This window comes from Salvelinus alpinus, chromosome 4 (assembly GCF_045679555.1).
Source record: "Salvelinus alpinus chromosome 4, SLU_Salpinus.1, whole genome shotgun sequence".
In the NCBI taxonomy this organism is placed as follows: domain Eukaryota; kingdom Metazoa; phylum Chordata; class Actinopteri; order Salmoniformes; family Salmonidae; genus Salvelinus; species Salvelinus alpinus.
Genome location: NC_092089.1, coordinates 1545055 through 1567280, shown reverse-complemented (window position 1 = coordinate 1567280; position 22226 = coordinate 1545055). Strand labels below are relative to the sequence as shown.

At 44.9% G+C, this 22226-nt stretch overlaps 1 protein-coding gene and 1 long non-coding RNA gene across 8 annotated transcripts; both read right to left on the bottom strand.

The window, feature by feature from the left end:
* LOC139572689 (uncharacterized) lies at positions 1-3386 on the bottom strand. The gene is made up of 2 exons (XR_011674460.1): positions 3108-3386; positions 1-2611 (listed from the first exon to the last, which is right to left on the bottom strand). It is a non-coding gene; the product is annotated as an uncharacterized lncRNA (long non-coding RNA).
* Positions 3387-4367: 981 nt separating this feature from the next.
* LOC139572686 (aryl hydrocarbon receptor nuclear translocator-like) lies at positions 4368-21844 on the bottom strand. Of its 7 annotated transcripts, none has more exons than XM_071395364.1 (19): positions 21547-21844; positions 20524-20617; positions 20267-20329; positions 20102-20146; positions 19220-19433; positions 18816-19029; positions 17455-17557; positions 17307-17372; positions 15596-15681; positions 12996-13072; positions 12774-12908; positions 11641-11867; positions 10425-10547; positions 8537-8618; positions 8105-8301; positions 7833-8007; positions 7168-7342; positions 6910-7046; positions 4368-6751 (listed from the first exon to the last, which is right to left on the bottom strand). In XM_071395364.1, exons 1-19 carry the CDS (start codon positions 21581-21583, stop codon positions 6668-6670), a joined length of 2334 nt encoding a protein of 777 aa, XP_071251465.1. In that variant the 5' UTR covers positions 21584-21844; the 3' UTR covers positions 4368-6667. The 7 variants fall into 7 exon arrangements, with proteins under 7 accessions (XP_071251465.1, XP_071251466.1, XP_071251468.1 ...); XM_071395365.1 differs by having other exon boundaries at positions 7168-7339; XM_071395367.1 differs by having other exon boundaries at positions 10425-10445; positions 21547-21843.
* Positions 21845-22226: the final 382 nt, after the last annotated feature.

Sequence of the window (22226 nt, the reverse complement as noted above, 5' to 3'; positions counted from 1 at the left end):
TTCCACCAAAATCAACCTTTATTGAAAGTGCATATATTCAGCATGGTACAATACACTTTTCAAATGAAGTACAAGGTAATGAAATGCTGACGCCAACATTTGGCTGGGGCCCACAGCCATAGACAGATCCCTGACTGGCACACAGGAACGGGCAACACCGTCCATAACATACATATGACAAAACAAATGCCCAGTCTTTCAACTGTTCAGAATAGATGTCGTGAGAGAACAAAACATGGCAGTCTTTTAACTGTTGTGTGTGAAACGTCATAGCCCTAGTCTGGTACGGGTACCAGTCTGTTTAGCTATCATTCCCCTCCTTGCCACTCTTTTTATGCTAAACATCTTTGGCATATGACACAGAGTACAAGGTACCCAGGCTATCATAGCCCAGGGTCAGACCCAGGGGCAGACCTGAATAGATGGCAGTCTTTTAAATGTTGTTAGTGAAATGTTATAGCCCAGGGCCAGACCTGAATACATGGCAGGTTTAAATGTTGTGAGTGAAACGTTATCGCCTAGTGCCAGACCTGAATACATGCCAGTCTACACCCCCTAGAGTCGATGTCCGCGCCCCCCCGCTGAAATCTAATTAGAATAATAAAAAAATCCCCATCAAAATCCCTCTGTTTAAAGATGTACTATTAAGAAATCACTCCGCCATTTCCTGGTTGATAAAACTCTAATAGTTCACCTAATTTCAGTTTATGACAAAACAAGCAGTCATTGTGTAGAGAATCATAGTACCACCTAAACTGCTGTGAAATGTTTTTTCAATAACCAAAAATATTGCTTGTGTACAAAACTGAAAGTAAAAGACGCAAAAATAGCACACATAGAACAGATCTACCGCTTCTTAGACTTGATCTATAGAGATCAATATAGTTATTGATCTATATAAGATCTATAACTCATATTTCTATGTGAATTTGGTTGGGTTGCCCAAAAAGTTACATATTGTAGCTTTAAGCTAGAGATATGTAGCTTTTTGGATGGTCTGCATCTCAATTCACCACATCCGCCAATGGCGTCCTTCCGCATCTGCGGTGGAAGGTGACCAAGCTACTGTTTGTCAGACCATGACACATGGCGAAAATCGTTCTTCTCACAAAAACGTCTGTAGCGTACGAACGGTTTGGCCAACAAACTAGTATGACCCCTCTATGGAAAGATGAGACTCTCACCAACATGATGGTGTTCTCAGATTTTTACGACCCCCACAAGTCGGTACCACCGATCTGCCAACTTCTGTCTGTAGCTTCGGAACAGTTTGGGCTACACACCAATGAATGGAAGTATATATGGAAGTATACTGAACAAAAATATAAATGCAACATGCAATGATTTCAAAGATTTTTCTGAGTTACAGTTAAATAAGGAAATCAGTCAATTGAAATAAATAACTTAGGCCCTAATCTATGGATTTCACATGACTGGGCAGGGGCGCAGCCATGGGTGGGCCTGGGAGGGCATGTGCCCACCTACTAGGGAGCCAGGCCCAGCCAATCAGAATGAGTTTCTCCCCACAAAAGGGCATTATTACAGACAGAAATACGCCTCATTCTGGCTATGGATACGGAGAACATCAACACAATAACATCAACACACCAGAGGATATAGTTCCACTGGACTTGGTGCTCTGCTGGGAGTTTACCTCATATTTAGATTTTTTTATTCTGCTTTGCCACTAAAATCATAATAAACACTGAGAACAATAAAATGTTGTTTTATTGTTGATTTGTTATGCGTATTACTATTATTAATAATAGGGGAGAGGGGTAGTTAAAAAATGAACCCCAAAATGTTCTCTGAGGATCCATTAAAAGGGGTTCTTTAAAGAACTCATAGCGGTTCACCCACACTTTAAATTTGAAGAACCCCTAAAGGATACTCCAGGAACATTTTATTTTTAGAGTGTAGGACAGACACTTTAAAACAAACTTCCTTTTGATGTATTGTTTGACTATCTGCCCCCCCCTCCCTCCCCATTAACTGTTCAGAAAAGGAGTTGTGAGAGAAACATGAGTATCAATAAAGATGCCAGCCACATTCCTGATACTTTGAAGCTTGAGCCCTTCCCTTTCTCCGTGCTGCCACATCCTGCAGCGTTATTGTCGGGCTTGCTCCCCTCGCGGTTCCCCTCGAAGTGGACCGGCACACACCTGTTCTCCAGCACCTCACATGCCAGGATCAAATGCTTGGTCTCTTCCCGCACGCTGGACACGCCGCAGGTCCCAGTCTCGCTCCTCACTGTTAGAAATGTGAATGGGCTTTGGCTGATGCACAGGTTCCCCTGGTACGTCTTTCCCCCAGAGCTGGAGCAGACCGCGTCCACCCTCTCCCGGTCTTTGGGATGTAGGAAGGACTGCGTGGGTCTTGAGCAGTCATTTTTTTCACGTAGATACTTCTCCCACGCGTTGCGGTCCGTCGTTAACGGGGTATTTGGACGCACATGTCGGTATAGGAACTTTTCATGGCAGTTATTGCATCGGGACCGTTGGCAGGGTTCGACATTACTGTAGCCACTCACCCCCAGGTTGCCCAGCAACAGGCAGATGGAGAGAGAGAGGATGAGAAGTTTAAGGTTCTTCATCCTTCAGAAGTCTTGAAGCTGCAGAGAAACAAATAGCTCAGTGAGTGAAGTTGCTTGTAGGCCCCCCCCTTTATTTTTAAAATCTATTACAGATGCCCCTCTGGATTTAAATATGCACTGGAACTGAATGGGGCCGTCCCTATCTGATCCCTGGCTCCCTGTCACTCTCTGACCCCGTTAACACTCAGAGCTTCTACAACTGTTCTACAACCCATTGGTTATTCAATCAAAATGAAATATATAATGTGAACAGGATCTCTCTTCCTCCCATCTACAATCAAACAGGGTTCCAAAACAGGCCATTGTTTACACGTGCACATTTAATCTGGTCATATTAGTCAGGCAGGCTGTCTGCACTGAGGAAAGTATTCACACAAAGGAAGCGCTTGAGTCTGACTCACACACAGCTCTCTGTGCCTTAGGTCTGCTGGTAAAAGTTGAATCATACTACTATTTACACACGTATCCCTATCTAACACACAGAGATATGGGTATACATTAAGTTGTACATTACCTGAATATGGATCCGTAATGTCTGCTGCAGTGTGTCTCTGTAATGGAACTCTGTTCCAGATTGGTGGAGAATAACTTCAGCCCTCAGCTCACACGTCTCATTCTTTTATTTTCCTTACTGGACTGTAGACGGGTGTGTCCCCATGTGTACGTAACGTCCTGCTGAGTGTCTGCGTCACAGTGTGCATGTCTGCATGTCAGAACGGGTTAGTGTGTGTGTCCACGGAGCTAGTTAAAGGCAGGGGTTTTGCAGTGTTGCCTTTATTCTCTGTTGCTGAAGGGATCAGGTTTCAGCTAAAAATACTGTCCAGTGGGGAGGATGGGTGGGGCTAGCGTATGTAGCATGTAGCGTATGTAGCATGCATGTGTGCGACTAAGATTTGTCAATACATGCTCTTCAAGACCTGAATGAGTTAAATTAGTGTTTGTTAGTGCTGGGCTAGAACAAAAGCCTGTTCACCCTGTATCTCTCCATGGTTGGTGACGCTGATGGTGTTCTTTAGCCATCTAGTGTTCGTCCATTGGTACTAAACACATCTAATGACAGAGTCTGTGGAACAACTAGCCTATGATGATCCAAACGATGAGGGAGAATGAGAGAGGAGCTTATTCTAAAAAGAGCAACCTTTCACTACGTAAGCTTCCTATCGTTCTGTTTTTGTTCCTCTCTTACGTAGTGAAACCATCTGTGTTTCTATAGATGGACACAGGATGGAGGGATTTATGGACTATATCTCTGTTCCTCTCTTATGTAGGTGGAGACCATGTGAACATACTGAACATCCTAAAGACTGTTGAGGACAAAGTAATGGGTTTTAGGCATATGACTCAGACCTCATTTCAAATGTGAATTTGAGTATGTGTTATTTAAATATTTTTTTTCTGTGTATTTTGGTATGTCCAAATACACAACCTAAAACAAATACTTTTATTTGAACGTTTATTTGTAAAAACGAAGTAGTTGACCAAATTGTATTTGAAAGTGTTTTGAAATACTATTTAAATACCTGGGAGTGTATTTGAGTACTTCAAACACAATCCAATATTAAACTACTTGTTTTTTCAAATAAAAGGTTATCTGAATACTTGTTTTGAAAAGTAATTGAAATACCTGAAATAGTGTTATAACCCAGGTCTGATGACTAGGCCTACACATTTTATACATAGGAGTGACGTTGTACAATCATCACATTTCTCAAAAGGAACAGTTCAAATGTTACAGTCCCCCGACCCCTAAAATAAACAAATATCCACCCACAAGTTCTTGACAATATAACAATTTAATAGAAAAACCAAACATTTCACTTTCTCTTGTTTAACATTTCATATACATATATATTCCTATATTTGTGTATCTGTGTGCGCTATATAAACTGCAGCTCACATCATTGTAAAAATCTGGACAGGGAACAACCAAAGTGGTTTAAAACAATAACAAGACAACAGTCATCAAACTGCCATTTCCATCGTGTGACTATTGACACATGATGGGTTTACATACAATTCACATGTTTCGGCATGTCTGTGAATTACGCTCACAGACATGTATACATTACCGGACTTAAAATGAAAGGCCTACACAATACAATTTTTGTATTTCAGAACCTTAAAATTCACAGCCCTCTGTTGCCCAATCAGAATTCTTAATTCCCTGTATAAGAGTGTTATAGTGACTTACTAAACATCACAATCGATTTCAGAAAACAAATGTGTTTGATTTAGATCATATTTATGAATGTCAAACTATCTTGATAAGGATGAACTTTGATTGAATCAACTGCAAAATAAAAAGTGTATTAATTGCCAAACTCACAATCAACATCTACTGCTTATTGGTTATTGGGTCATGTGTTTGGAACATGATTAGGATGACTTGAATTTCAGGCCAAACATCATGGCATGATTCTGTGTCATGTTGAATGAGGAATCTTGTCAGTTCTAAACAAGACCTTTCTGTCCTGAACAAGATGCCCTGATCAATATACATCAAAAACAACCTATCACGAAGTAGCAATGGAGAGGGCTACAAAACAGGGAGAGCCAATCAAAAGGCCAGAAAATAAAAACATCAGTTGGGGAAAATTTCAATCAATCAAATCATTACTATTTACTGTGTATTTCCATATTCAAGAACAATAATCAAGATAAAAACATGTAGGACAACAAAGAATGGCTTTAAAAAATAACATCATTCCTGCTCGTAAATTATTGCTTTCCAATGTATTTTTTCCTTTTCCTTTTCCTAGTGTAAGTAGAAGAGAAAAAAAACACACTTGGGAGGGTGATTGAGGAAGAGCGTGAGAGGAGGAAGAGTGTGCTGGGTAACCCTGGGCAACAGAGGAAGGAATACAAACGAGTGAGAAAGGGACCCTGGGATTGCTGTGCATTCAGGTTGAGATCAATAAAGTTATACAAACACCTCCAGTAGACATATAACTGTATATAAACACTTGACTTATATACTGGGTATATGTAGGAATAGATCAGGTTCTAGTTTCATATCCCCCTCTTCCCTTTACTAGTCATAGACATCTCTCTCCCCCTCTATTCCACCTGAAACCACCATAACCACATTCATAGGTGACATCGTCAATGTACACTGTGTACAAATATAAAAGTGTTTGTACAGTGTTTGTATAAATCTGCCCAAAGTTTAAAAAGCCTGCTTGAGGACAGTGTCCTTTTGAACATGCTAAGGGTCGCTAAGCTAAAACAGCGAGGAGAGCAGATAGAGGATATTCACAGGCTTCAGATCAGAATATTCCCATTATATATTGCCACATATTCCCCCAAAGCTGTAGATCACCTGGATTGCCTGAGACTTCAAGTGAATGATTGGACTGATCTATCCATATGATGTACAGACCAGTGGAGCAGCACAGATCTAAACACACAGCTGACTCTGTTAGTGAAAGGCCATGTTTGTGTGTTACTGGTGAAGCAGTGCCTGCCTCAGGGCCTTGTGCATGCTCAGGTGGGATTGTGTGTTACTGGTGAAGCAGTGCCTGCCTCAGGGCCTTGTGCATGCTCAGGTGGGATTGTGTGTTACTGGTGAAGCAGTGCCTGCCTCAGGGCCTTGTGCATGCTCAGGTGGGATTGTGTGTTACTGGTGAAGCAGTGCCTGCCTCAGGGCCTTGTGCATGCTCAGGTGCGATTGTGTGTTACTGGTGAAGCAGTGCCTGCCTCAGGGCCTTGTGCATGCTCAGGTGCGATTGTGTGTTGCATCTCTACAACTAATCCACTGGCTGTGGAGCTTGGGCAGTGCTGGCTACAGATGTGTCATTTTACATTTGCCCAACTATCATTGAACCCTGAATCTCTTCTCTCTCTCCCCCCCCTTTCACGTGTTTATTGAACCTGCATTTGCCTACCTATACTTGATTTCACTCTTTCTTTTCCCTGATTAACTCGCTCTCTCCATCCTGGCCGTGCAATCATCTGACCGATAATTAGACATGCTCTCTTTGGATCACGAAAGGCAAAGAAAGAGAGCAAAAGTGCACCAAATGAGAGAGGAGACATTTGAGAGACAGAGAGGTAAGTGGAAGAGTGTATGTGGGGTCACACGTCGAAAGAGGGGTAGATGGGAATCTCAAAGTCATCGTTGTTGAAGTTGGCCGGCTGGTCCAGCATGGCGAGAACATCCTAGAGAGAGAGAGAGCGAGAGAGCGAGAGAGATTTAACTTCAAAGCAACATGACAACACATAACAAAAGGTACAGTCAGAAGGAGAAAGACAAAAGAGAGATGGAGACATGGGGAAGAGAAAGGCAGATTGATATAGGTAGAGGGAGAGAGACTTACAGGGAAGATGTCAGGCTGGTTGTTCTGTGCGTGGGGGTGCTGCTCTGCGCTGTTCTGAGCTTGCTGCTGGCCCTGCCACTGGCGCCACACTGCCTCCGCTGCCCTGGAGGGGAACTGCTGCCCCGACCCCAAGCCATCTATAAGAGATAGGACAATGTGCGAGTCAGTATCTAACTACACCAGCATACACAAACACATAAAAACACTCTACTGTAGTTGTTGACACACACACACGCACACTCTCTCAGGGTCACGTACCATATCCGTTGGTATTGAGGCTGGCGCGGGGGTTGATATTTGGGTAGTTAGCCCCCGTGGTGGGGGTCGGAGCGGCAGTGGTGGGCATCACCCCAAATGAGGAGGAAGAGCCCCCCACAAAACTCCCCATGGCAAACTGGGGAGACAGGGCCTTCCCTGCCTGGGGCGCCACCTGCTGGGCGGGTGGTGAAAATCACCATGATAATATTCACACTTTATGAACGTACTAGGTTTCTGTTATGCATTTACTGTTGAAACTGTCTGGGTGTGATACTCAAAACAGAGATTACACAGGGGATAAAAGATGAGGTCCTTTACAACGCTAAGATACAGAGATGCAAGAACCTCAGAGCACTCATCCCCATCACGCCAGCTACAGATGTAGGATTTAAATTTGATAACCCTGTTCAGGGAAAACTGTCCTGCAATGCAGCCAATTTTAAACTTATATTGTATTTGAGGTTTAAAAAAAGCTTCTGACATTTGTAATTTCCACCAAAAAATTATAATCCACAAAATAATTCATATTTCCTGTTGCTGCAGGATTATTTTCCTGTTGTAGAAAAGTCTTAAATTAAGATTCTACAGAATCTTTGGGCAACAACAGAGGATCTAAACTTCAGGCTGTTTGGACAGCTTCTACCTGCAGCTGCCAGCTGTCTCACCTGGTTGTTAAAGGGTGGTCTAGCCCTCGCCGCTGGCCCCGGCCAGCCCACCGCTGCCCCTCCCTGTAGGGGGCTGCTGTTGGAGGGGGGTGCCCCGTTCTGACGGGACATCTGAGCCAGCATCTGGCCTGCGGAGTGGGATGGCTGCACCATCTGAGGGGCCATCCCTACTGACCTGGAATTAGTTCATAACAGGAAATTAGAATCGCTTATTCAGTATACATTGCCCTTAGATCAGTTTAAAACAGTACAACAGAGGCTAGTGGTCATACCTGCTGTATGTGTCGTTGGAGCGGTTGGCAGTGGTGTAGTTGTTGTTGTCCTGAGGGTAGATGGGTACTCCGGGGGCAGAGGTGGAGGGCAGGAACTTGGCCTGGTCTGGGTTGGGGTACATGGAGGGGTGCATCTCTGCCTTGTCCATGGTCTTACTGTGGTCAGTTCCAGCTGCGGTCACGGCCTGGACAGGCATCTGACATGGACAATGGTCAACCAGCGGTCAATACTCACTAAAGGCTTGGAGGTAGGTACAACAAAACAACTTGTCCATGTTACAGCGAACAATAGAACGGTCTCGCCCCCAAGACATCACACATACAGTTGAGATAAGCACAGGATCAAGCAGCAGTGCAGCGCCGCTGGATGGAGGGCATGTTGTGGGGTTAAGGCCCCAGTTAGGTGTGTGTTTTAGTCAGTGCTAGTCTTACCTGTGGAAGTGTAACCTGTCCTGCCTCGTACAGACCATCTCTCCCTCCTCCCCCCAACTCTGCTTGCTGCTGCTGCAACTGCCTGGAAAGGGGGGGAAAGGGAGAGAGACAAAAGAGAGACAAAAGAGAGGGAGAAAAGAGAGGGAGTGGTAGAGAGTGGTAAAGGGAGAAAAGAGAGGGAGTGGTAGAGAGTGGTAAAGGGAGAAAAGAGGGAGTGGTAGAGAGTGGTAAAGGGAGAAAAGAGAGGGAGTGGTAGAGAGTGGTAAAGGGAGAAAAGAGAGGGAGTTGTAGAGAGTGGTAAAGGGAGAAAAGAGGGAGTGGTAGAGAGTGGTAAAGGGAGAAAAGAGAGGGAGTGGTAGAGAGTGGTAAAGGGAGAAAAGAGGGAGTGGTAGAGAGTGGTAAAGGGAGAAAAGAGAGGGAGTGGTAGAGAGTGGTAAAGGGAGAAAAGAGGGAGTGGTAGAGAGTGGTAAAGGGAGAAAAGAGAGGGAGTGATAGAGAGTGGTAAAGGGAGAAAAGAGAGGGAGTTGTAGAGAGTGGTAAAGGGAGAAAAGAGGGAGTGGTAGAGAGTGGTAAAGGGAGAAAAGAGAGGGAGTGGTAGAAAGTGGTAAAGGGAGAAAAGAGGGAGTGGTAGAGAGTGGTAAAGGGAGAAAAGAGAGGGAGTGATAGAGAGTGGTAAAGGGAGAAAAGAGGGGAGTTGTAGAGAGTGGTAAAGGGAGAAAAGAGGGAGTGGTAGAGAGTGGTAAAGGGAGAAAAGAGAGGGAGTGGTAGAAAGTGGTAAAGGGAGAAAAGAGGGAGTGGTAGAGAGTGGTAAAGGGAGAAAAGAGAGGGAGTGATAGAGAGTGGTAAAGGGAGAAAAGAGGGAGTGGTAGAGAGTGGTAAAGGGAGAAAAGAGAGGGAGTGGTAGAAAGTGGTAAAGGGAGAAAAGAGGGAGTGGTAGAGAGTGGTAAAGGGAGAAAAGAGAGGGAGTGGTAGAAAGTGGTAAAGGGAGAAAAGAGGGAGTGGTAGAGAGTGGTAAAGGGAGAAAAGAGAGGGAGTGGTAGAGAGTGGTAAAGGGAGAAAAGAGGGAGTGGTAGAGAGTGGTAAAGGGAGAAAAGAGAGGGAGTGATAGAGAGTGGTAAAGGGAGAAAAGAGAGGGAGTTGTAGAGAGTGGTAAAGGGAGAAAAGAGGGAGTGGTAGAGAGTGGTAAAGGGAGAAAAGAGAGGGAGTGGTAGAGAGTGGTAAAGGGAGAAAAGAGGGAGTGGTAAAGGGAGAAAAGAGAGGGAGTGGTAGAGAGTGGTAAAGGGAGAAAAGAGAGGGAGTGGTAGAGAGTGGTAAAGGGAGAAAAGAGAGGGAGTGGTAGAGAGTGGTAAAGGGAAAAAAGAGAGGGAGTGGTAGAGAGTGGTAAAGGGAGAAAAGAGGGAGTGGTAGAGAGTGGTAAAGGGAGAAAAGAGGGAGTGGTAGAGAGTGGTAAAGGGAGAAAAGAGGGAGTGGTAGAGAGAAAAAAAGAGTGTTAGCAGTGACAACAGAAAATATAATTTTCGTCAAGGCCCTCCACCGCTGTTGGGGAAACCAAAACACCTGCCGACCAACAGCACTTGCCCCACCACCATTCACTATGGTAACCAAGAAGAAAAGAGAAGAGGGGAGGGGGATCGTTACCAACACCTTGGTCATGATGAATATCTTACTGCTGTTGAGGAGGGAGAGGGACGGGGAAATCACCCAAAAACAGAAATGCCCGGTCAAGTCAAGTAACCAGTCAAGACCACAGCCCTTACCAAGGGGTGAACTCTGGACCAGAGAGAACAGGAACATCAAGGGAACAAGAGAGAAATAGAGTTGTAGTCTCCAGTGAAGCAGCAGCAGCCCCAGCTGACCCATGCCAGAGGGGGGGTTGAGGGGGTCTCACCTGGCAGCCACCTGCCCTGGGCTGTGGGACACAGGGGGGAAGTTAGCACTGCTCTCCCCCAGCGAGGGGGGCAAAGACACCCCCGAGGACGAGAGGGGGGTGAGGGTGTCCTGAGTTGAGGTTCTACTGGCCCACAACAAAAACAAGGGGTGAGGAGGAAAGGAAGGGAGAGAAAGATATGGAGGGGAGGTGAACATACTGACAAACACACATCCTGGAAGAGATGACATCACATTTCCTAAGGTGGCTCAACAGATTGGTCAGACAGAGTGGAGATATTCAGATGTTGAGGTGGAAGAGAGTTGTGGTGTCTATGTGTTGTAGGCGTCTCACACTCAGGTGACTTGCGTTGGTGCAGATAATACGTGTGTGTGTACGTGTGTGTATGTGTGTGTGTACCTACATGGTGTTGGTGCAGATGATGTGGTTCTGTGTGTGTATACAGCAGGTACTTGACGTTGGCGTTGGTACAGATGATGTGTGTCTGTGTGTGTATACAGCAGGTACTTGACGTTGGTACAGATGATGTGTGTCTGTGTGTGTATACAGCAGGTACTTGACGTTGGCGTTGGTACAGATGATGTGTGTCTGTGTGTGTATACAGCACGTACTTGACGTTGGCGTTGGTACAGATGATGTGTGTCTGTGTGTGTATACAGCAGGTACTTGACGTTGGCGTTGGTACAGATGATGTGTGTCTGTGTGTGTATACAGCACGTACTTGACGTTGGCGTTGGTACAGATGATGTGTGTCTGTGTGTGTATACAGCACGTACTTGAAGTTGGCGTTGGTACAGATGATGTGTGTCTGTGTGTGTATACAGCACGTACTTGACGTTGGCGTTGGTACAGATGATGTGTGTCTGTGTGTGTATACAGCACGTACTTGACGTTGGCGTTGGTACAGATGATGTGTGTCTGTGTGTGTATACAGCACGTACTTGACGTTGGCGTTGGTACAGATGATGTGTGTCTGTGTGTGTATACAGCAGGTACTTGACGTTGGCGTTGGTACAGATAATGTGTGTCTGTGTGTGTATACAGCAGGTACTTGACGTTGGCGTTGGTACAGATGATGTGTGTCTGTGTGTGTATACAGCACGTACTTGACGTTGGCGTTGGTACAGATAATGTGTGTCTGTGTGTGTATACAGCAGGTACTTGACGTTGGCGTTGGTACAGATGATGTGTGTCTGTGTGTGTATACAGCACGTACTTGACGTTGGCGTTGGTACAGATGATGTACTCTATCTCCTCAGAGAAGGGGTTCTGGAAGGTGAAGGAGCTGGTCCTGATCCAGAGCCAGTCTCTGGTCTTGGACAGGAAGCGGAACATGACGGACAGCACCTGACCCTTCAGCTTGACCACCTGCTGGAAGCTGTCTCTCAGCAGACCCTGGTCCTCAGGGTGGGCCAGCTCCAAGACGTTCTTACCCAGCAGTTCCTGGCAAACACACACACACAGGCGCCAACACACACAACACAGAAAAAGTTAGATCAAGCTTACAGCTGTCACACAGTTTAAACACATTCTGTATCCTGACACACAGTTTAAACACATTCTGTATCCTGACACACAGTTTAAACACATACTGTATCCTGATACAGTTTAAACACATACTGTATCCTGATACACAGTTTAAACACATTCTGTATCCTGACACACAGTTTAAACACATTCTGTATCCTGACACACAGTTTAAACACATACTGTATCCTGACACACAGTTTAAACACATTCTGTATCCTGATACAGTTTAAACACATACTGTATCCTGATACACAGTTTAAACACATTCTGTATCCTGATACACAGTTTAAACACATACTGTATCCTGATACACAGTTGAAACACATTCTGTATCCTGACACACAGTTTAAACACATACTGTATCCTGATACACAGTTTAAACACATTCTGTATCCTGATACACAGTTTAAACACATACTGTATCCTGACACACAGTTTAAACACATTCTGTATCCTGACACACAGTTTAAACACATACTGTATCCTGATACACAGTTTAAACACATTCTGTATCCTGATACACAGTTTAAACACATTCTGTATCCTGACACACAGTTTAAACACATTCTGTATCCTGACACACAGTTTAAACACATTCTGTATCCTGACACACAGTTTAAACACATTCTGTATCCTGATACACAGTTTAAACACATTCTGTATCCTGATACAGATTAAACACATACTGTATCCTGATACACAGTTTAAACACATTCTGTATCCTGATACAGTTTAAACACATTCTGTATTCTGATACACTATGAAATGCGATGCTGTGTGTTTGTCCTACTCTAGCCCCAGGCTGTGAGTGAGGCCTACCTGAGGCTGGTAGCCCACTGTGGCCATGCAGCGGTGGTCTACGAAGGTAAAGAGGCCCTGGCAGTTGTGACGAGAGATGAACTCCACCGGAACGCTGATGCTGTTTATGTCTGTGTCGCTCGGGCAAGAGGTCACCTAGACAACAAGGGGAGAACAAGCGTCTGCAAGATGGTCGTTCCATGAGCCCATCCAAACATTGGACATTAAGTTGTCCCATCTTACCTGAAGTCTACCGATGGCGACTAGACAGTAGCGACTCCCCTGAATATTGTCTGCTTCCTCATCTGTTAGATTCACCCCTGAAATGCGCGCACGCAAACACACACACACATAGGACTCAGTATGCAGCAGTAGTGTATACATTGGATATATGCCGGGACAAAGTGGAGTCGCAATTCAACGGCTCAGGCACCAGACGTATGTGGCAGGGTCTACAGGAAATCACGGACTACAAAAAGAAAACCAGCCACGTCACGGACACCGACATCTTGCTTCCAGACAAACTAAACACCTTCTTTGCCCGCTTTGAGGATAATACGGGCCACTGCGGGCCACTGTCGCGGCCCGCTAACAAGGACTGTGCCACCCCCTCTCCTTCTCCGTGGCCGACGTGAGTAAAACATTTAAATGTGTTAACTCTTGGAAGGCTGCTGGCCCAGATAGCATCCCTAGCCGCGTCCTCAGAGCACGCGCAGACCAGCTGGCTGACCTGTTGACCTGTTCACCGGACGTGCTACCTGTCCCAGACCTGCTGTTTTCAACTCTCTAGAGACAGCAGGAGCGGTAGAGATACTCTCAATGATCGGCTATGAAAAGCCAACTGACATTTACTCCTGAGGTGCTGACTTGTTGCACCCTCGACAACTACTGTGATTATTATTATTTGACCATGCTGGTCATTTATGAACATTTTAACATCTTGGCCATGTTCTGTTATAATCCCCACCCGGCACAGCCAGAAGAGGACTGTCCACCCCTCATAGCCTGGTTCCTCTCTAGGTTTCTTCCTAGGTTTTGGCCTTTCTTGGGAGTTTTTCCTAGCCACCGTGCTTCTACATCTGCATTGCTTGCTGTTTGGGGTTTTAGGCTGGGTTTCTGTACAGCACTTTGATATATCAGCTGATGTAAGAAGGGCTATATAAATACATTTGATTTGATTTGTGTGTTTACAGACATATTCAATTGCTCCCTATCCCAGTCTGCTGTCCTCGCTTCAAGATAGCCACCATTGTTCCTGTACCCAAGAAGGCAAAGATAACTGAACTAAATGACTACCGTCCCGTAGCACTCACTTCTGTCATCATGAAGTGCTTTGAGAGACTAGTCAAGGATCATATCACCTCCATCTTACCAGCCACCCTAGACCCACTTCAGTTTGCATACCGCCCCAACAGGTCCACAGACGATGCAATCGCTATCAAACTGCACACTGCCCCAAGAGGAATACCTATGTAAGAATGCTGTTCATTGACTACAGCTCAGCATTCAACACCATAGTACCCTACAAGCTCATAATTAAGCTTGAGGCCTTGGGTCTCAACCCGGCCCTGTGCAATTGGGTCCTGAACATTCTGACGGGCCGCCCCCAGGTGGTGAAGGTAGGAAACAACATCTCCACTTCGCTGACCCTCAACACTGGGGCCCCATAAGGGTGCGTGCTCAGCCCCCTCCTGTACTCTCTGTTCACCCACGACTGCGTGGCCATGCAGGCCTCCAACTCAATTATCAAGTTTGCAGATGACACAAATGTAGTGGGCTTGATTACCAACAACGACGAGACAGCCTACGGTAAGGGCACTCGGAGTGTGGTGTCAGGAAAATAACCTCTCACTCAACGTCAACAAAACAAAGATGATCGTGGACTTCGGGAAACAGCAGAGGGAGCACTACCCTATCCACATCGAAGGGACAGCAGTGGAGAAGTTTTAAGTTCCTCGGCGTACACGTCACAGACAAACTGAAATGGTCCACCCACACATACAGTGTTGTGAAGAAGGCGCAACAGTGCCTCTTCAACCTCAGGAGGCTGAAGAAACTTGGCTTGTCACCCAAAACCCTGACAAACTTTTACAGATGCACAATCGAGAGCATCCTGTTGGGCTGTATCACAGCCTTATACGGCAACTGCACCACCCTCAACCGCAAGGCTCTCCAGAGGGTGGTGCGGTCTGCAAAACGCATCACCGGGGGCAAACTACCTGCCCTCCATGACACCTACAGCACCCGATGTCACAGGAAGGCCAAAAAGATCATCAAGGACAACAACCACCTGAGCCACTGCCTGTTCACCCTGCTATCATCCAGAAGGTGAGGTCAGTACAGGTGCATCAAAGCTGGGACCGAGAGACTAAAAAACAGCTTCTATCTCAAGGCCATCAGACTGCTAAACAGCAATCACTAACTCAGAGAGGCTCCTGCCTACATTGAGACCCAATCACTGGACAATTTAATAAATGGATCACTAGTCACTTTAAACAATGCCACTTTAAATAATGTCACTTCAATAATGTTTACATATCTTACATTACTCATCTCATATGTATATACTGTATTTTATACCATCTATTGCACCTTGCCTATGCCGTTCGGCCATCGCTCATCCATATAATTATATGTATATATTCTCATTTACCCCTTTAGATTGTGTGTATTAGGTAGTTGTTGGGGAATTGTTAGATTACTTGTTAGATATTGCTGCACTGTCGGAACTAGAAGCACAAGCATTTCGCTACACTCATAATAACATCTGCTAACCATGTGTATGTGACCAATAAAATTTGATTTGATATAAGAGCTAAGCCATAGGTTAGTTAGTTAGTTACCTGTGGGGGGCCAGGACTTGATGTATCCAGTGCAGTGGACCACCACATACTGAGGCTCCCCATCCTTGGGTGGACCCAGACCATTCCTACAGGGAAGAGCACTACCAGTCAAGGCATAGTTCACTATACATTGCATTCGGGAAAGTATTCAGACATCTTGACTTTTTCCACATTTTATTAAGTTAAAGCCTTTTTCCTCATCAATCTACACACAATATCCCACAATGACAAAGCAAAAACAGGTTTTCAGAAATGTTTGCAAATTTATTAAAAAAAACTGAAATATGACATTTACATAAGCAATCAGACCATTTACTCAGTTGTTGAAGCACCTTTGGCAGCAATTAGAGCCCAGAGTCTTCTTTACAAGCTTGGCACACCTGTATGAGGGGAGTTTCTCCCATTCTTCTCTGCAAATCGTCTCAAACCCTATCAGGTTGGATGGGGAGCGTCGCTGACCAGCTCTTTTCATGTTTCTCCAAAGATGTTCGATCGGGTTCAAGTCCGGGCTCTGGCTGGGCCACTCAAGGACATTCAGAAACTTGTCTCGAAGCCACTCCTGCGCGTTGTCTTGGCCGTGTGCTTAGGGTCGTCATCCTGTTGGAAAGTGAACCTTCGCCGCAGTCTGAGCTCTCTGGAGCAGGTTTTCATCAAGGATCTCTCTGTACTTTGCGCCGTTCATCTTTGCCTCGATCCTGACTAGTCTCGTAGCCGTTGAAAAACATGTGTTTTTGTATGCTGCCACCACCATGCTTCACCGTAGGGATGGTGCCAGGTTTCCTCCAGATGTGACGCTTGGCATTCAAACCAAAAAGTTCAATCTTGGTTTCATCAGACCAGACAATCTTGTTTCTCATGGTCTGAGAGTCATTTAAATGCCTTTTGGCAAATTCCAAGCAGGCTGTCATGAGCCTTATACTGAGGAGTGGCTTCTGTCTAGCCACTCTACCATAAAGGACTGATTGGTGGAGTTCTGCAGAGATGGTTGTCCTTCTGGAAGGTTCTCCCATCTCCAAAGATGAACTCTGGAGCTCTATCAGAGTGACCGTTGGGTTCTTCGTCACCTCCCTGACAACGGTCCTTCTCCCCCGATTGCTCAGTTTGTCTGGGCAGCCAGCTCTAGGAAGTGTCTTGGTGGTTCCAAACTTCTTCCATTCAAGAATGATGGAGGCCACTGTGCTCTTGTGGAACTTCAATGCTGCAGAAATATGTTGGTACCTTTCCCCAGATCTGTCTCTGGTACCTCGACACAATCCTGTCTCTGAGCTCTATAGACAATTTCTTCAACAACGTGGCTTGAATTTTGTTCTGTCAACTGTGGGACCTTTTATAGACAGGTGTGTGCCTTTCCAAATCATGTCCAATCAACTGAATTTACCACAGATGGACTCCAATCAAGTTGCAGAAACATCTCAAGGATGATCAATGGAAACAGGATGAACCTGAGCTCAATTTCGAGTCTCATAACAAAGGGTCTGAATACTTATGTAAATAAGGTATTTCTGTTTTTTATTTTAATTAATGTGCAAAAATTTATAAAAACCTGTTTTCGATTTGTCATTATGGTATTGTGTGTAGATTGATGAGGAAAAATGTGTATTTAATACATTTTAAAACAAGGATGTAACATAACAAAATGTGGAAAAAGTCAAGGGGTCTGAATACTTTCCGAATGCACTTTTTACAGTAAAATATATAAGAATTATCTCACCTGTTCCTGCTCCGCAGGAAATTCAATCTGTTCATAGACATGGGCTCCACTGGACACGAACCACATCTACAAACACACACATTTCAGAATACACACTCCCAACACAGGTGCATACAGCCATATACACATGCAAGCTCATCACACACACCTCATCCTACATATGAAGGATCGTCTGGCTCCCATACACATCCTCACGGAGGACTGCTGTCCCTCCTTCTTAACTGTTCCTGTCTTCAGGTCTAACATCCTCCCTGAGAAAGAGAGAGAAAGGTCGTTACTCACAGTCATTAGTGTTGTGTGTGTCTCTCCTCCTGTATTATATCTCTATGCAGTAGAGAGCTGCTCCTGTAGTTCATCTGTACCACCTGTATTATAACTCTCTGTAGTACAGAGCTGCTCCTGTAGTTCATCTGTACCACCTGTATTATAACTCTCTGCAGTAGAGAGCTGCTCCTGTAGTTCATCTGTACCACCTGTATTATAACTCTCTGCAGTAGAGAGCTGGTCCTGTAGTTCATCTGTACCACCTGTATTATAACTCTCTGCAGTAGAGAGCTGGTCCTGTAGTTCATCTGTACCACCTGTATTATAACTCTCTGCAGTAGAGAGCTGCTCCTGTAGTTCATCTATACCACCTGTATTATAACTCTCTGCAGTACAGAGCTGCTCCTGTAGTTCATCTGTACCACCTGTATTATAATTCTCTGTAGTACAGAGCTGCTCCTGTAGTTTATCTGTACCGCCTGTATTATAACTCTCTGCAGTAGAGAGCTGCTCCTGTAGTTCATCTGTACCACCTGTATTATAACTCTCTGTAGTAGAGAGCTGGTCCTGTAGTTCATCTGTACCACCTGTATTATAATTCTCTGTAGTACAGAGCTGGTCCTGTAGTTCATCTGTACCGCCTGTATTATAACTCTCTGCAGTAGAGAGCTGCTCCTGTAGTTCATCTGTACCACCTGTATTATAACTCTCTGTAGTAGAGAGCTGGTCCTGTAGTTCATCTGTACCACCTGTATTATAATTCTCTGTAGTACAGAGCTGGTCCTGTAGTTCATCTGTACCACCTGTATTATAATTCTCTGTAGTACAGAGCTGCTCCTGTAGTTTATCTGTACCGCCTGTATTATAACTCTCTGCAGTAGAGAGCTGCTCCTGTAGTTCATCTGTACCACCTGTATTATAACTCTCTGCAGTAGAGAGCTGGTCCTGTAGTTCATCTGTACCACCTGTATTATAACTCTCTGCAGTAGAGAGCTGCTCCTGTAGTTCATCTGTACCACCTGTATTATAACTCTCTGCAGTAGAGAGCTGCTCCTGTAGTTCATCTATACCACCTGTATTATAACTCTCTGCAGTACAGAGCTGCTCCTGTAGTTCATCTGTACCACCTGTATTATAACTCTCTGTAGTAGAGAGCTGCTCCTGTAGTTCATCTGTACCACCTGTATTATAACTCTCTGCAGTACAGAGCTGCTCCTGTAGTTTATCTGTACCACCTGTGTGTACCTGTATTGTTATTCTCTGCAGTAGAGAGCTGCTCTCGTAGTTTGTCTCCGTCGTCCGGGTGGAGCTGGTCGTAGAGTGAGGAGCCTAGCCAGTCGGACTGTGATTGGTTAAGAACAGGGGTCAGGGAGTCTGACACGTAGACGACCCGTCCACTCTCACACGACACCACAAACAGGAAGCCATCAGCAGCTTCCAGGATCAGGTGTTTCAGCTCCTACAAAAGAGAGGGATGGGGGAGAGAGAGAGGAAAGGAGAGGTAGAGGAGAGAGAGAACGATGGAGGGAGAGATGACATGGAAGATACACTCAGTTATTATTGTGCAACAAACACATATGATAGCATTTTTCCCTTTTCATCCCTCAGCCCCCTCTCCCCCCTTTCCGTCCTCCCTCTCTTTCTCTAACCTGGTCGGTGAGGAAGGATGGTTTGTATGTCCCATCTGCTGCAGTGTTGCCGCTCCCTCTCAGAGACTTCATGTGGGACACGGCCATGCGCAGGATGGTCAGCTTATCTGGTTTCCGTGCCAACGCGCTACAGGTGGGAACCATGTCCGACAGCTCTGTGATGTAAGCAGTCATCTTGTTCCTCCGCCGCCGCTCAATCTCACTGTGGTTCTCCCTGGAGCGAGGGAATGAGGGAGGAGAGGAAGAGAGGAGAGTAGAAAGGACAGAGATGGGGTAGAGATGGGAGAGCAGGGGGAGGAGCGACAGACATGGAGTAGGAAGAGGGACAGGGATGGGGTAGAGATGGGGAGAAATAGGAAGGGCAGAGAGGAAGAGGTAGAGGAGGGACGTGGGAGGAGAGAAAGAGGGAGGGATATAAATGGGAAGAGATGGGCAGGTAGGTGGACAACATGGAGTAGAGTTTAGTGTTGGCGTAACCAAATTATATTTTCAGATTAGCATGAGGTAGGTGGAACAAGCATGGATTGATAAATATAACAAGGAGTGAATGATCCATCAATACGATAGATAAATGTAGAGATCGAGAGAGAGAACCTGGTCTTTCAAAGCGAGACGGAGTGATAGAGGAGAGGAAGTGCTGAAAGAAAAAGACTTCAGAGATCCTGAGAGAGAGAAGCAGAGAGGAAAGGAGGGAGAGAAAGGGGTTGTGCTCAGAAGAAAGGGATTGATAGGAGTGAACAGGTGTCCCTGAGCTCAGGGGTTAGTAGTAGTGACAAGAATCACAGTGGTGTGATAGGGATTCTGGTGGCTCGCGATGTGTGCATGCAGAATATCTGTATTATACACACGCACAAACACGCACCAACAACCTCCTTATTCTACCTGGCAAATCGCTCTTTGTCTCCTCCTCCTCCGTCGTCATCACACCTGGTCAAAGACAGAGAAGAAGATCTGTCATCAAAACAACCAACACAATACAGTCAGATCAGATAGAGAGGGAGAGAGATGAGAGAGCAAGAAAGAGTGAGAGACAGGTGTCAGTCCTACCTGAAGAGCTTGCTTCCATCATCATCATCATCATCATCATCATCATCATCATCGAAGTCTGGCCTGTGAGGAAGTAGACAGAATCCATGTTTGTAAAGTTAACACCAAAGAATGGATCAACAACTTATCGGTGTGATTCTGATTCTGCACCTATGGACAACTTCTACCCTGTGCTGTCATAGCTATAGACCGTCTGTTAATTAAAGTTATGTGACATAGTGATTGACTGATTCATTGGCATTGTATACTATACTCACGCAGCTCGCCTCTTATTGGACCCTTTTGGCACAACAGCACTGCTGCTTGCCTGGGCCCCACTGGCTCCCAAACCCAGAGAATCATCTGGTATGTCTGCCACACACACAAACACACAAATTATGCAACATAACACGATGCTACAAGTGTATCCACTTCAGTAACACAACTGTTTGATTAATTGATTTAGCCATAAACATATCTAACGGGACATATGTTGTTCCAGACAGCCATGTAGTAACACACCTGGGTCAACTAACGTTAATCAACCAATCGTAAGAACTGATTAGACGAATAAAATGAAGGTGTGTGAATGCTGGATTGAACCATGCACCTCTCCACGCCAGAGCGTGTGACCACTGCAGTTGTGAGTATAGCGAGCTAGCTATTGCCTCTCTGGTAATGACACTGGCTATGCGTTAATTTACCTAGCCACAAAGCTAGCTAGCTAACAAATACTGTAGCTACAACTAACTCGCTAGCTATGCCAAGCTGAACAAGCTAACTGTTAGCTGGCCAAAAAAAGCTAATCCTTCGTTCAAAATAACACGTGTTTTGATGAAATATCGACACAAACTAGCTAGCTAGTTAACTAGCTAACTTATCTGAGCATAACCTACGCACGTCTGTCACCTAGCAAGCTAGCTAAAAATTATAACTAGCTAAGCTAACATGGCGAGTTGGCAACATTAACCTCAGGTCATGCCAGCTAAATGTAAGACATGCTATTTGCCAAGGTTGGTAGCTAACTTGCTAACTACGATTTTGCAAGAAAGACAGAAACGCCAATAGCTAGCTAAGTAGCTCGCTAGTTAAATTATTCAAGTCAAATATCCAGTTAGCTTGCTTTCGCTGGCCAGTTAGCTTAGCCCCAGCTGAGCTATCTAGCTCCATAATGCTGTCATCAGACGCAATCGGGAGAAAGTGACAGATTCGGTCAAAGGGCCATGGATCGCCAATTTTCCATCTGCATTATCACATGTAACATTTGAACTTATTCCCACAAGGTTAAAACTTTACTGTACCTGGGTTAGAAGAGTCCATGTCCGGGTTGAATAACATAAACAAACCAAGTTACAGTAAACTGCGGAAATGTCCTCAGTCCACAATCCTATTTCCTCTCAGATTTACCGATTTGAACTATATCAGCAAATAAAGAGGCGACGTCATGACTCGTGTTTCTTCATCATCAGCCAGTGGGGGAAATTACTAAATAAGAACGAAAGTATCTATTTTCCTGTCCCTTTTCCTGTTTTCCCCGTTTAAAAACCATCTAGATCCAAGATGGCGTTCACGGCTAACAGCAATAACTGTATAGGCGCCCAAGTCTGCTCTAGCTATGTAACACTTTTATTCAATCACTAGCAGGATACAAGTGACATCCAATAAGAAGGCAACCCCAATGTTTGACCACTTACACAGAATCACAGGCCAGAACCATCTGTATAATATTTTGGTTGAGTCAAAGCAAGATCTTAACCTTTAAGATTATTTGAGTGATATGTTATACTCACATTATAATGTAATTTTGTATTATAATGTAATAAACCTACTACTCCTATTTCAGAAACGTATTGTATGTGTGTACACTAAAATAAGTGCACAATATACAATCCCTGTGTTTATAGAAGGTTATAGGCCTCAGTACCTAAACCAAGACATAGGAAACCTATAGATACTCCCCCCTTATCCATCAGTGAGGAGA

Excerpts from the sequence above, each read along its gene's own strand:
- LOC139572686 (XM_071395364.1), bottom strand. The coding sequence starts at position 21,583 with ATGTTATTCAACCCGGACATGGACTCTTCTAACCCAG. Across the intron at positions 13,073-15,595 it reads CAAGTCCTGGCCCCCCACAG|GGGTGAATCTAACAGATGAG; the intron begins GTAACTAACTAA and ends CGCGCATTTCAG. Across the intron at positions 7,047-7,167 it reads CCTCAATACCAACGGATATG|ATGGCTTGGGGTCGGGGCAG; the intron begins GTACGTGACCCT and ends TATCTCTTATAG.